General features: G+C 32.0%; 1 protein-coding gene across 1 annotated transcript in view; it reads left to right on the forward strand.

Annotated features, from left to right (window-relative positions):
• The first annotated feature begins 3,390 nt into the window (after positions 1-3,390).
• Positions 3,391-13,882, forward strand: part of LOC126890498 (cholinesterase 2-like) — a 32,104-nt gene continuing 21,612 nt past the window's right edge. The window contains exons 1-4 of the mRNA XM_050659481.1: positions 3,391-3,496; positions 6,360-6,482; positions 8,226-8,381; positions 9,420-9,750. Coding sequence (XP_050515438.1) covers positions 3,428-3,496; positions 6,360-6,482; positions 8,226-8,381; positions 9,420-9,750 — 679 coding nt within the window. The 5' untranslated portion in view covers positions 3,391-3,427. The remainder of the gene's footprint in view (positions 3,497-6,359; positions 6,483-8,225; positions 8,382-9,419; positions 9,751-13,882) is intronic.

Raw genomic sequence — 13,882 nt, forward strand, 5'->3', positions numbered from 1 at the left:
TGAGGCAAATTGTCTCAGCTGCGTACATAACTACTGGTCGAATTGTAGCTCTGTATTATACAGTGCGTCCATAAAGTAACGTATAAATTCATTATTTCGTAAACCGGCTATGGTGGTAACGCGTTTTTGCTACCCTAACGATGGGGTGATTAACTGGAAGACACTATATTTCCCATTAATACTTTATTATTATAGGTACATTTAATACTCGTTAATAGTACCCAGTTGACGATGGAATGAACGTCCTTAATCGAGGTGGCACTCTCTACAGTAACCCCAATATTAGACTGTTAGACTCCCCTAAATATTTTTGTGTATGAATACTTATTGATTACCTATGTTCGTAATACTTTTGTATATGTATGTCAAGATTATTATTTTAATAATAATATACAGAAATGCAATCTTGCACTAATACCTACATGTGTAAATTTTGTTTACAAGACTACTTAAACATTCGGCATGCTTGATTGTTTACTAATATATTTAAATATATTATAGTGGAATAATTTTAAGATATTTGAAATTATCTGAAATATTGTTAAAATCTAGGACACGGCCACTTTAAGGAAAAATCCCGAAACTGTTCGATTTTTTAATTTTTAAATTACGATTCTTTGGCATATATATCATACTAGTGACGTCATCAATTTGGGGGTGATGACGTAATCGATTATTTTTTAATGAGCATAGGGGTCATGTGATAGCTCATTTAAAAGGGTATTCAATTATCTGTTCAATAATATAAACAATAACATAATTGTTTATACAGGGTGATTGATTAGTAGGGTAAAGCCCAATAGGCTCTTTATAGTAATAGATAGTAATAAAAAATTAATAACAAAAATTGTAGCCACCTTTGAGCTTCACATTACAAAATTAGTTAGAATGTTACAGGGTGTTCGTTAACACGGTTGCAGACCTAACTTATGTTTTTTTAAATGGAACACCCTATATTTTATTTTCTATTCGAAATCCTGCTTACTTTTCCATCACAAAAATTTAAAGGTTTGTAATGTTATACAGGGTATTTACAAAGTTATAACCAATTTTGTATGAAAATCGTAACAAGTTCAACTCCCTGTATAAATAAAAATATGCACCACAGCAATGGTTTATTAATGCCTTATTTTTTTTGTTTATTGTCAAAATTTTTAAGAATTATTGATATTGCTAATTTTCTTTATATCAAATACAGGGTGAGTCAAAACGCAAGTACATTATTTTCTCAGTAATTTTATCTGTATTTTATATCATTATTGAAAAGTAACATTAACGTACTTTAATTTTTATATAACATTCCCTATGCCCAAATTTATTAGTTTTCGAGATATTTTTATTTTTCAGAGCAAATTATTTTAGGTGTTTAATTTATCTAAATTTTAAGTAAGCCATGACTGAATTGACAATTGAAGATTACCGATTATCAATCCGGTAATCAATGTAACACTGTAGCAAATAAAGAAATAAAAATAATTTATTAGTAATACATTTTACAAACAAAAACACAACCACTACGTGCAACATTTTTGAAACAATTAAAAACTATCTTTTTATGTAAATGCAACAAATAAACAAAGAAAATTAGTAATAAATTTTACAAAAAACACACAAACACAAATTACAATATTTGTGAAGACAATTAAACCCTACTTTTGTATGTAAATGTAACAATGTAACAAATAAAGAACGAAACATAATTTATCAGTAATAATTTTGCAAAAAAACATGTTTGAAAAAATTCGAAGCCACTTTTACTAAATTATTTTTAATATATAATTACATAAGGTGTTCAAAATTATCTCCTAACATATTTACGTACGCCTAAAAACGATCATTGAATGAGCTACTTACTCTACGGAGCATTTGTATTCTATTTTTCATATCATCCCTTGTTGTTGGAGGTATTTTAAAAACTTCATTATTAACGTAACCCCAAAAAAATCAGTAAAGTTTATTAAATTCTGGTGATTTGGGTGGCCACGCTACTGGTCCATTGAAAAATAAAAATATCTCGAAAACTAATAAATTTAGACCTAGGGAATGTTATCTAAAAATTAAAGTACGATAATGGTACTTTTCAATAGTGAAATAAAATACAGGGTGTTCCATTTAAAATTACTGAGAAAATAATGTACTTGCGTTTTGACTAACCCTGTATTTGATATAAAGAAAATTAGCAATATCGACCATTCTTGAAAATTTTGAAAATACGCTAAAAATATGGCATTAATAAACTATTGTTGTTTTGCTTATTTTTATTTATACAGGGAGTTGAACTTGTTACGGTTTTCAAAAATTGGTTATAACTTTGTAAATACCCTGCATAACATAACAAACCTTCATATTTTTTGTGATGGAGGAGTTAACAGTATTTCGAATTTAAAATAAAATATAGGGTGTTCCGTTTAAAAAAAAACATACGTTTGGTCTGCCACTGTGTTATCAAACACCCTGTAACATTCTAACTAATTTTGTAATGTGAAGCTCAAAGGTGGCTAAAATTTTTGTTATTAACTTTTATTGATATCTGTTACTATAGAGGAGCTATTTAGTTTTACCCTACTAATCAATCACCCTGTATAGAGTGTTAAAAACAATTGTTTTTATTAAATTAATTGAGAAAAAGAAGAACGTATGTAATTTATTTAATTCAAAATATGTTTTACTGTTATCAGAAAACAGAAAAAAAATGTTTATTTCACAAACAAATATTGTTTTTCGCTTAAATTCAATGTTAAAGCTGTCACCCACCTTCCTCTTGACAGTTTGAACATTCCGTTTAAGTAAAAATAAATGTATATTTTTCAAATAATTTTTTTTCTGTTTTCTAATAAAATGTATTTGCAATTAAATACATTCATCTTTTTGTGTCAATTAATTTAATTAAAACAAATATTTTTGGACACTCTGTATAAATAATTATGTTAATGTTTATAATATTGAATAGATAATTAAAAATCATTTCAAATGAGATATCACATGACCCCTATAATGGGGATCATTTAAGAAAATCATCGATTGCGTCATCACCCCCAGGTTGATGACGTCGCTAGTATGACATATACGCCAAAAAATCCTAATTTAAAAATAAAAATCGACCTGTTTCGAGATTTTTCCTAAAAGTCGCCGGTTTACTAAATAATGAATTTATGCGTTACTTTATGGACGCACTGTATATTTATATACCCGACAAAAATAAAAAATGCATAAACAATAAATTAAAATATATTTGTGGATTGCTAACATTTTTGTACAAATATTTATACACTTATTAACTTATCAGAAATTATAAGCATTATATAAATATTTTTAAAAGGTGTTAACGATCTACAAATATATTTTAATTTATTGTTCATGAATTTTTATTTGTTCGGTATCTAATTATTTAAAAAAGATATCTTGAATAAAATGTAACAATACAAAAATGATTGTGAAGAGTGTGGTACTTGTAGCAATTTTTTTGAATGCAATAATATTTGAAGTTTGTGCAAACGTAAGATACAAAAATTGTTTTATTTATGATTAGAATATTCTAATAATAGTAGAATTATACTTTTACGAAACAATTAGCAAACAATTAGTAAACACTTAGCAAAAAAAATTTATAAATTTTATTTTACGATATAATAGCCGATATTAATTTAATAATATTAATAATAATTCATACGATATAAAAAGCCACAATTTAAGTTGGAAATTAGTTTTATTAAACGGGATCCTATAACATTCGCAAGTAATAATAGATAGGTCTGGATCCCGCGTATGAAAAAAAAGTTGATTAATAGCAAGCTGAAAATTTGTTAATAGCTTAAGGGTGTCTAGTCGAATAAACTTTGATATATGGGAACACTGAAACAGGGGTAGTTTTAATTGTGGAACAGGTTAAAAATTTGGAACGGTCACAGCACGAAAACGGCACATTTATTTTGTCCGACGGAACAGACTTAAACTCTCCGAACAGAGATTAAACTCTCATGAAAAAATCAGACTGATATTTATTACCTGTCATAATTCCTGTCATTTGACATATTCTACATGTTCCACTCATTTAAACGCCCATTTGGTGATAAATAGCAGTCTGATTTTTGCATGAGAGTTTAATCTCTGTTCGAAGAGTTTAAGTCTGTTCTGTCGGACAAAATAAATGTGCCGTTTTCGTGCTGTGACCGTTCCAAATTTTTAACCTGTTCCACAATTAAAACTACCCCTGTTCCAGTGTTCACACATATCAAAGTTTATTCGACTAGACACCCTTAAGCTATTAACAAATTTTCAGCTTGCTATTAATCAACTTTTTTTTCATACGCGGGATCCAGACCTAAGAAGGGAAATACCATAATATAAATGAACTATCCGAAAAACTTAAAATAATAGAAAATAAATTAACATTTCTCAACAACATTCAAAACAATAAACACATTGAGATTTATAATGGCATCATTGACATCAATCTTATAAAAAAAATAGAGAATTTGAGAGATCTCAAATATGTAAACCCGCAGGGGGCAATCAACGTAAGGTTCAGTAAAAAGATTCAAATATAGTCCTGAAACAAAGAAATCGTAAAAACAGACAAATTAAAAGCAGCTCTGATTATATTAAATTAAACCAAATTAACCAACCAAAACTATCGCAAATTCCTCGGCAGAATGCAATAGGTTCAAAGTGAATAACATATCGAGTATAGATCATTTATTATTTAAAATAACATACATATTTAATCTGAGTTGGGTGTTAATTTTGAGAGTAAATTAAATATAAGACCAAATACTTAGCATGTCGGGATAGTAGCATGAGGTTTCTGGTTTTTTGTCATGATTTATTTTGGGATCACTAACACGAGAATTTTGCTGTAATCATTGCATCTGGTTTTCTTTTTAAAAACAAATTACATGCTATGATATTTCTGACGGATATTCTTAAGTTAAAATTGATTTCTTGTAATGGAATAAACTACATAATATGTTTCAATAAAGTCGTCCCAGAAACGCAACTCATAAATATTAGCAATATCATTTTAAAATCATCAACTTTAAAATGATTCATGTAGGTTTGTGATTCATAGGTATGTGTCCGAATTGTGAATATGAATGAGTCAGATAAAATTAAATTATTAGATAAGATTAAACTGAATTAGAAGAACTTTTTACGAAGTAACAAAAACAAACTTTGTTTAATTTATTAATGTTTTGTATTTTGAGAACTATTTCCGAAATAAAATTCGTCGAAAAACACAATTAATTTTAAAGTAAAATTTTGAGATACCGAAAAAAGTTATCTACATTATTAAAATTAAGCTTATTTAAATGTTGGTGGCTTATACCCACCAAAAATAATAAATTGTTTTCATATTATTATAGAGGATGATGAACTTTTGTTATGCTTATTACCTATATCTGTTATTATAGGAGATACCGAATGTTATTTACGTTATTTTACTTAAGATTTTTTTTTAATTTTGGTCCTGTAAACAGGTCCTGTATTCTATTTTGACTTTAAAAACTATTTTACTTCCTCATCGGTTTGTGTTATACAAGAGATTTAACAATTCGTCACTAAAATTTCAATTAAATAGTACCAAGTTTAATGCCCTGTATGATTGAAAATGGATACAAAAGCCATGACCTGTTGTTGTAGCCATACTTTTTAATTTAGTTAGAGTTACAAGTTATAAAAATCTTTTTCTTCTTCTAGTGCCGTCTCCACTAATGGAGGTTAGCTATAACCATTGCTAATTCGTCTCTATCTTCTCCTTTTCTTAAAAGCCTCTTTGTGTTTAGCCCGTTCCAGTCACGAATATTTTTCAGTCAGGATACCTGTCGTTTACCAGGACCTCTTTTTCCTTAGATTTTACCCTTCATAATCAGCTGCAACAACTCCTACCTATAATTTCTAATATGTGCCCAAATGCTGTCTTTCGCCTTATAATGATGGTCAAAAGTTCTGTGTCTCTCTCCATTCTGTGCAATACCTTTTCGTTCGTAATATGGTCGGTCCATGCTATTTTCAAAATTCTCCTAAAAAGCCACATCTCAAAAGCTACCAGCTTTCTCATTAAGTCATCAGTAACAGTTCAGGCTTCGACACCATGAAGAAAAATAGAGCAGATATAACATTTTACCATGTGTCATATAATTTGCAGATTCATAAAAATAATTTATTTTAATATTATTCCTTAAATCTAATACAGGGTAAGTCAAAATCAAAATCCATTATTTACTCTGTATTTTAAATCCGTCACATTACATTTTATAATATCACCATCTTAAACTTGTAGGAACGTGTAGGAAGAAAACAAATTTCTTGGTTAAAAGGCATTCGTGAATGGACTCAAAGATAGTTTTTTTATATTACAGAATGTTCAAGTGACCACAAATGAAGGTACCATCTTAGGAAAGACTTCATTATCAGAAAAACTAAACAAAACGATGTACATGTTCTTCGGTATACCATATGCAGAACCACCTAACAGATTTGAGGTAGGTCAGATTTACCCCTGTGTTGAGCTGCCCTCCCTCTCACCTTGTAGGAATTAAAAACAAATAGCTTTTTTCACTGTTCACTTTTGTTTCTTGAGGTGTCCTCTACCTACTCAGCAATTTTGGTGAAACTCGATCTTATATCGCTTCAGCTTTATCTAATCAGATTTATATCGGTTCTTTGAGCCTTGTTTTCTTTTACAATGAGTAGGGCTGGCCCATCAACCCTCCTCTTTTATCCGGGCTTGAGACCGGCTGTGAACGTGATCGCGGCTTCTGAGCTACTTAATCCACCCAGTCTCATAACCCCCAGGCAGAGTCACAGGCAGAGTACCAGGCAGTACGTAAAGGTCATGGTTACAGAATGGGGAACAAAGAAATTCAAATATTATGTTATGCAGACGATGCCGCATTAATCACCGTGACAAAAGACGATCTGCAAAGATTAACACACATCTTCAATACAAAAGCCAAGCAATACAATATGATAACATCAGCAGGAAAAACCAAATGTATGACAACATCTAGACACCCACTACGATGTAAAATCGAAATTAATGGGAAAATAATAAAGCAGGAATCAAGGTTTAGATATCTGAGAATAGATAACTAGTTACGAAGATGTTGAAGAAGAAGTACGACAACAAAGCTTAAAAGCAAGTAAAGCGGCGGGATCTCTTATTGACACAATCTGGAAAAACAAACACCTAAGACAAGATACAAAAGCAAGAATCTATAAAGCAGCATATTGACATACACGGCGGAGACAAGACCTGCCACATCTAAAACGAGACGACTACTAGAACCAATAGAGATAAAAATACTTCGACGAATATCAGGGAAAACTCTGTTGGATAGGGAGAGAAGCGAAAACGTAAGAAGATCATGCGATGTAGTAGACATAAATAGATGGGTGACAAAACGCAAACAGCAGTGGAACGAACACATTAGTAGAATCGCAGAGGATAGGCTAGTACGAATAGCACGAGATAAGTCACCAAATGGACGAGGAAGTATTGGCAGATCAAGAAAAAACGGTGCGATAATTTAAACAATTTAATAGGCTAATATTGAAGAAGAAACAGGCGTTAAAGCCTACATACAAGAAGGAAGAAGAAGAAGAAGAAGAAGAAGAAGAAGAAGAAGAAGAAGAAGAAGAAGAAGTGCACGTACTTTTCCAGCTCAAAAATTAGTAAACCATATGTAGTCGGAAAATAATTAATTGTATTCATTTTAAGTACAAATCTCTCTTAAGCTGGGAAGATGGGGAGGTTTTCTTGTAAAAGGGTTGTAGCTCAATAAACGAAATGTGCGAATTTTAAAAGTTTATACATATTTAGAATTTATACACTCTACCAATTATCTCCGAGATTCGATATATTTTAATTTTTCTCAAAATTTTTCTGTTGAGTTGAATAAATTAAAGAGTTGTTTGGGGAATAAGAGTATGAGCTCAAAAATCGAAGCTATACCACTTCGAAATCTCATAAATAGCTCGTGATTCTGCCAAAAAGATCAATTCAATATCTCTATTTTTAAGCAGTAGCAGGGGAGCTGACTCAGCCCCCAAAAAATAATTAATTACTGCGCAGTGTAACGAGCTCAAAACTTTATTCTGCGGTATATGAAAGCTCATAAATAGCTCGTAATTTCGCACTATTTGTTTTTAAATTCTGCGAGAGGGGTGGGGCCAGCTCAACAGGGTTGTCAGATTTTTTGTTTTTATGTTATAATTTTTTTCAGCTGTCTGTTCCAAAATCCAATTGGACTGGCGTTTTAAACTGTACGTCTGAAAGGGACATTTGTTTGCAGACCCTATACAATGTAATACTAGGCCAAGTACTAAATACTATAGGGGGTTCAGAAGACTGCTTATTTTTAAATGTTATTACTCCAAACGTAAGTAGTCTCCAAATTGGTCCAAATTTCTGCGTATGAGTGGAATACGGCGATGATAATTACTTGCATGAAAATTTGGATATAGGTTCCGCTTACCCTCCTTATAACTTTTGGACTTATATGCCGTAGGTTGCTTTTACTTAGGTGAAAATATTAGTTGCATTATACCCTTAAAATCGACCATCTCTCTGTTATTTTAAGTTGAACAAACCAATTTGAGCATGCACCAAAGAAAGCTCTTTTCACCTACCATTATATCTTTTTGTATTATAACTATAAGGGTTATTATACACGAGTGGTACACCCTCAAAAAAGCGCTTAGTTTTCGAGAAACTGACCATGGAGGGGTGAATGGCTAATTTTATTCATACTTTATATTTTCGAGGATGCTGAAAACGAAAATGAGGTTTATTTTGAATTTCATGTGGGGCAACATTGTCAAAATCGAAATTTTACCAAAAAAAAAAAATAAAATTACGTTTTTTTGTGTTTACCTCGCTACAACTCTGTTCCATTTTAACATTTTTTCTCCATTTTCACAATATATAGCTCTAACATTTCTGAAGACAACGGTACCTGTTTCAAGCTTTTATTCTTGTTCTGGTAAAGGTTATGAATTTTTCAAAGGAAACGGGGTGGATTTGTGCATTGCAAAGTTTAATCGCAAAAGTTGTGTGACGAAGTTTAAAATTTAGCTTCTTAATCACGTTTATGTTAAAATACAGAGTACAAAGAAGTTTTCTGGTAAGTTTTAGATCAAAATGTTTTATAGAAAAAAAATAGTGCAACTTTTAATGTCGACATTAAAAATCCCCAATATACCGCTTATTGTTCGAGATACTCTCAATGGGTGGCGAATGGCTAATTTTGGCCTTAGATTATGTTTTTGAATCTCGTTTCGTTTTGATTCAGAGGCGAGCCCGCATCTACACTGATGAAGTTCTAAATAGAATCAGTTGTCTCTAGATTATGCATTGTCTCTGAATCGAAATAAAACATAATTTGTCTTTTAATTCTCTAGCCATTTTTATTTAACAGCTAACTGGAAGACATCCCGTTCTTGTATGGGTTCACGGTGGCGCTTTCCTTAATGGAAATGGATCACTAGTTGACTATTCCCCCGAACTCTTGGTGGAGAAGGGCATAGTGGTAGTAGGTATTCAGTACAGATTAGGTGCATTTGGATTTTTAAGTACTGGAGATCTGACATGCCCAGGAAATTTAGGACTAAAAGACCAAACTCTTGCTCTACAGTGGGTCCAACGGAATATAGCACATTTTGGAGGGGATCCTACACGTGTTACAATCTGGGGACAAAGTGCAGGTGCAGCTTCTGTTGCTCTACATTTAACTTCTGTAAGATCTAAAGGTAAATTTTTATACTTTGATATTTTTTGCTATTTTTTATTGACCACAAAAGTCATAACTACCAAAATCACCAACGAAATAAATTTAGCAGATGAACAGCAAGGCTTTAGATCCGAACGATCCTGTAACGATGCTGTTGCTTCATAGATCTACAAAAGGCATTCGACCGTGTAGAGCTGAATGACGTAATTCACCTGTTATATAAACGAAACATGCCCTCAGATATTATCAAGACTATCGAAACCATATACAGCAGAAATAATATACAGGCCAAAATTAATAACAAACTAACAAAGTTGATACTAGAGGAAAGAGGCATACGTCAAGGAGACTCATTGAGCCCACGCTGTTTAACCTAATCATGGATGGAATTATTCATAAGTCATTAAGTGAAAAACCTGAGTATAGGGTACAGAATGTGTGAAGAAATTAGCTCTATAGTTAAGTATGCTATGCAGATGATGCCATACTTATTGCAAAGAGTGAAAATGACCTTTAGAGACTTACCAAGCTGCAGACGGGGGTTGTGAATTGCATAGTGTAGAATTACTTCCCTTTTGTCTTCACTGCAGCATCCATTTGGCTTGCAAATTGTAGAATCCTTGGAGGTGTCACCAAGGAAATGTACCAATAAGTTTTCAATTTAAAAATCTTTTAGTAATATTTTTAAAATTTTTCAATATTATTAATGTTGCTATTAGGATTTAAAAACTTTATCTAACTTTTATATCAATTTAGTATAACAGCAAGAAAGTTCAACATAATAATATCACCAAATAAAATAAAAATTATGGTAATTTCTAAAGATCCACTAAGGTGCAAGCTGGAAGTGAACAGCAAAATAATCCAGCAAGAAAGATGTATCCGTTACCTTGGAATACTAATGCACAGTTGTGGATATACAGAATCGGAAATTGCCCAACAAATAAACAAAGCCAACAGAATAGCAGGATGTCTTAAACACACTCTCTGGCGCAACACACACCTACGGACAGAAACAAAGGCCAATATTTATAGGACAGTAGTTAGACCAATAATTATGACTTACACTGCGGAAACAAGACCTGACACTACAAGGACAAAAATATTGATGGAAACGTGTTAAATGAAAATAGTCGGAGATATAACAGGAAAATCATTATGGGACAGACAACACAGCACATACCTCAGGCAAAGCTTTAATATTGAGAACATAAATGACTGGACACCAATCCTAAATCACCCACTATCAATTCTAAAACCAACCTGGACATATTATGGAACCCAGCTATGGGGCACTGCCTCGCATTCAAACTTAGAAATACTACAAAAAATCCAAAATAAGGTATTAAGAATAATAGTCAATGTGGCCTGGTACGTCCCAACTACAGTACCTCCTCGCGAGTGATCTATTTAACACCATAGGTGAAGTGCGCCGTTTAAAAAACCTATTTATCCAACCGAGGTGAGAAGCAGGTTTAACTGAATGTACTCTAAATAACAAACAAATAAGTGTTTTAAACAAATAGGTTAATCTAACAATAATACACTGAAAACGTTTGTTTTGTATACTACTTCCACAAAATTTATTATAACTATGTGACTATAGCTGTTTCGGCAGAGTGCTTTTCTCAAGTGATTTAGTTTACTATGAGTTTGCCATTTTAAAGTCTTTAACTGAAGTCCATAAAGTTTCTAAATGTAACAATTACCAGACTACACAACAAACATGAGTTATCCGTATATCATAAACCTACCCATACTGACACAACTATACACAATCCATCATCCCATCCTACACAACACAAATTAGCAGCCTACCATAGCATGATACATAGACTGACAAAAATTCCCATTTCAAAAAATAACTTCGAAATAGAACTGAAAATCATTAAACAAATAGCTAGTCCTGTCGCCAGGGGGGGTACAACGGCCTCGTTAATTCAGATGGACTTACCCAAATTTTTTTTATGTATTTTGACCCGTAGAACACGAATTTTTTGGGTAACAGTTGATCCGGATGTCGATAAGATTGTTATAGACCAAGAACTTGAGGAATCAAATAACAGCGATTTTTGGCAAAACAAAACAATATTTTGTATTTTTTGGGTCATTTTAAGCAAAAAATATTTCTACAAGTTTTTTAGTAGGATGCACAGTTTTCGAGATAAACGCGGTTGAACTTTCAAAAAATCGAAAAACTGCAATTTTTAAACCCGAATAACTTTTGATTAAAAAATAAAATAGCAATTCTGCTTAGCGCCTTTGAAAGTTCAAGTCAAATTATGTCGGTTTTGATTATTTGCATTGCTAAAAATTTATTGTGTTATTGCTAAACAAAGCTACAAACAACTAGTGCGTGAGTGATGTTTCTATGATTTCTCATTTAAAATCGAACGAGTAGGTAGAATAGGTACTAGTGCAATCAAGACTATTTCTACGTTACATGCGTTAAAACGCATGTAAAAGCACGGGAAACCCTACGTGTTTATAGCTTTGTTAAACAATAAAAAAATAAATTTTTACCAATGCAAATAATCAAAACCGATATAATTTGACTTAAACTTTCAAATGCGGTAAGCAGACTTGCTATTTTATTTTTTAATCAAAAGTTATTCGGGTTCAAAAATTGCAATTTTTCGATTTTTTTAAAGTTCAACCGCGTTTATCTCGAAAACTGTGCATCCTACGAAAAAACTTGTAGAAATATTTTTTACTTAAAATGGCCCAAAAAATACAAAATATTGTTTTGTTTTGCCAAAAATCGCTGTTATTTGATTCCTCAAGTTCTTGGTCTATAACAATCTTATCGACATCCGGATCAACTGTTACCCAAAAAATTCGTGTTCTACGGGTCAAAATACATAAAAAAAACTTGAGTAAGTCCATCTGAATTAACGAGGCCGTTGTACCCCCCCTGGCGACAGGACTAAGCAGTAAACAATGGCTATAACGAACAAAAAATTAATAACATTTTAAACCAAAAACTCCATGAGAAAGCCCTGAAATTAGCCTATCCACCACCACAGAAAGAACCCAGTACCTTCTGCTCTATCACATGTACTGGCAAGATAACAGCAAAAATTGCCAAATATATAAAAAAGAAAGCAATAACACCAGCTTTCAGAACTAACAGCAACTAGAGAGTGGTGTCTACAAACTAACTTGTGGTGACTAACTAACTTGTTAGTGGTGAAAACTTACATCGGTCAAACTGGCAGAACCTTTGACAAACGGATAACAGAACACAAAAGGGCTTTTAACAATAGAAAAACAGACACGTCTACATACCCACTTCACCTTCTAGTCTAGATCATAATCATTCTTTTAATGAAGAGTTTCAAATTATGCATATTCAAAATAAAGGCCTTAAGCTGTCTTTATTAGAATCTATGGAAATTAATAAATTACAAAATACAGATATAATTCTGAATGACCAACTCGAAACCCCCACTCAACAGCTCCCCAACTCCCCAACTCCTCAACCTCTTCAGTTAAAGACTTTAAAAAGGCAAACCCATAGTAAACTAAATCTCTTGAGAAAGGCACCCTGCCGAAACAGCTTTAGTCACATAGTTATAATAAATTTTGTGGAAGTATAGAAAACAAATGTTTTCAGTGTTGTATTGTTAGATAAAATGAACTTCCATCAAGTAACGGTCCAATCCATCAATTAAATAGGTTAATTAAAGGAAATAGTTCACTGGAAATATTTCCTATAAGTCCAATGTAAATATCGGATCATTTACTTATTGTCCATTATTATTACTATAATATGATATGTGACAGATTTTAAAAATACTGGGAGTTAATAAAAAATATACTGTAGCCTGAAACCAGTAGTGAGAATAGAAGACATAACACCAGACGAAATAGAAATACAAAGAGGTGTTCGACAGGGGTGTATAATTTTACCAATATTATTTTTAATATATATAATCGGAAGACATACTAAGTAAGACAATGAATGAACAAAACGTAGGCAATAGAATTAATGGCATGATCATAAATACCCTAGGACACACTAATGATACAGTTCTTTGAGCCGAATCACATGAAGACCTAAAGATACTTCTTAATAAAGTGACCGCAGTAAGCGAAGAATATGGACTATCAGTCAACGTAAGCAAGATGAAATATGTATATGATAATAA

The sequence above is a fragment of the Diabrotica virgifera genome, chromosome 8 (assembly GCF_917563875.1).
Source record: "Diabrotica virgifera virgifera chromosome 8, PGI_DIABVI_V3a".
NCBI classification, from domain to species: Eukaryota; Metazoa; Arthropoda; class Insecta; order Coleoptera; family Chrysomelidae; genus Diabrotica; species Diabrotica virgifera.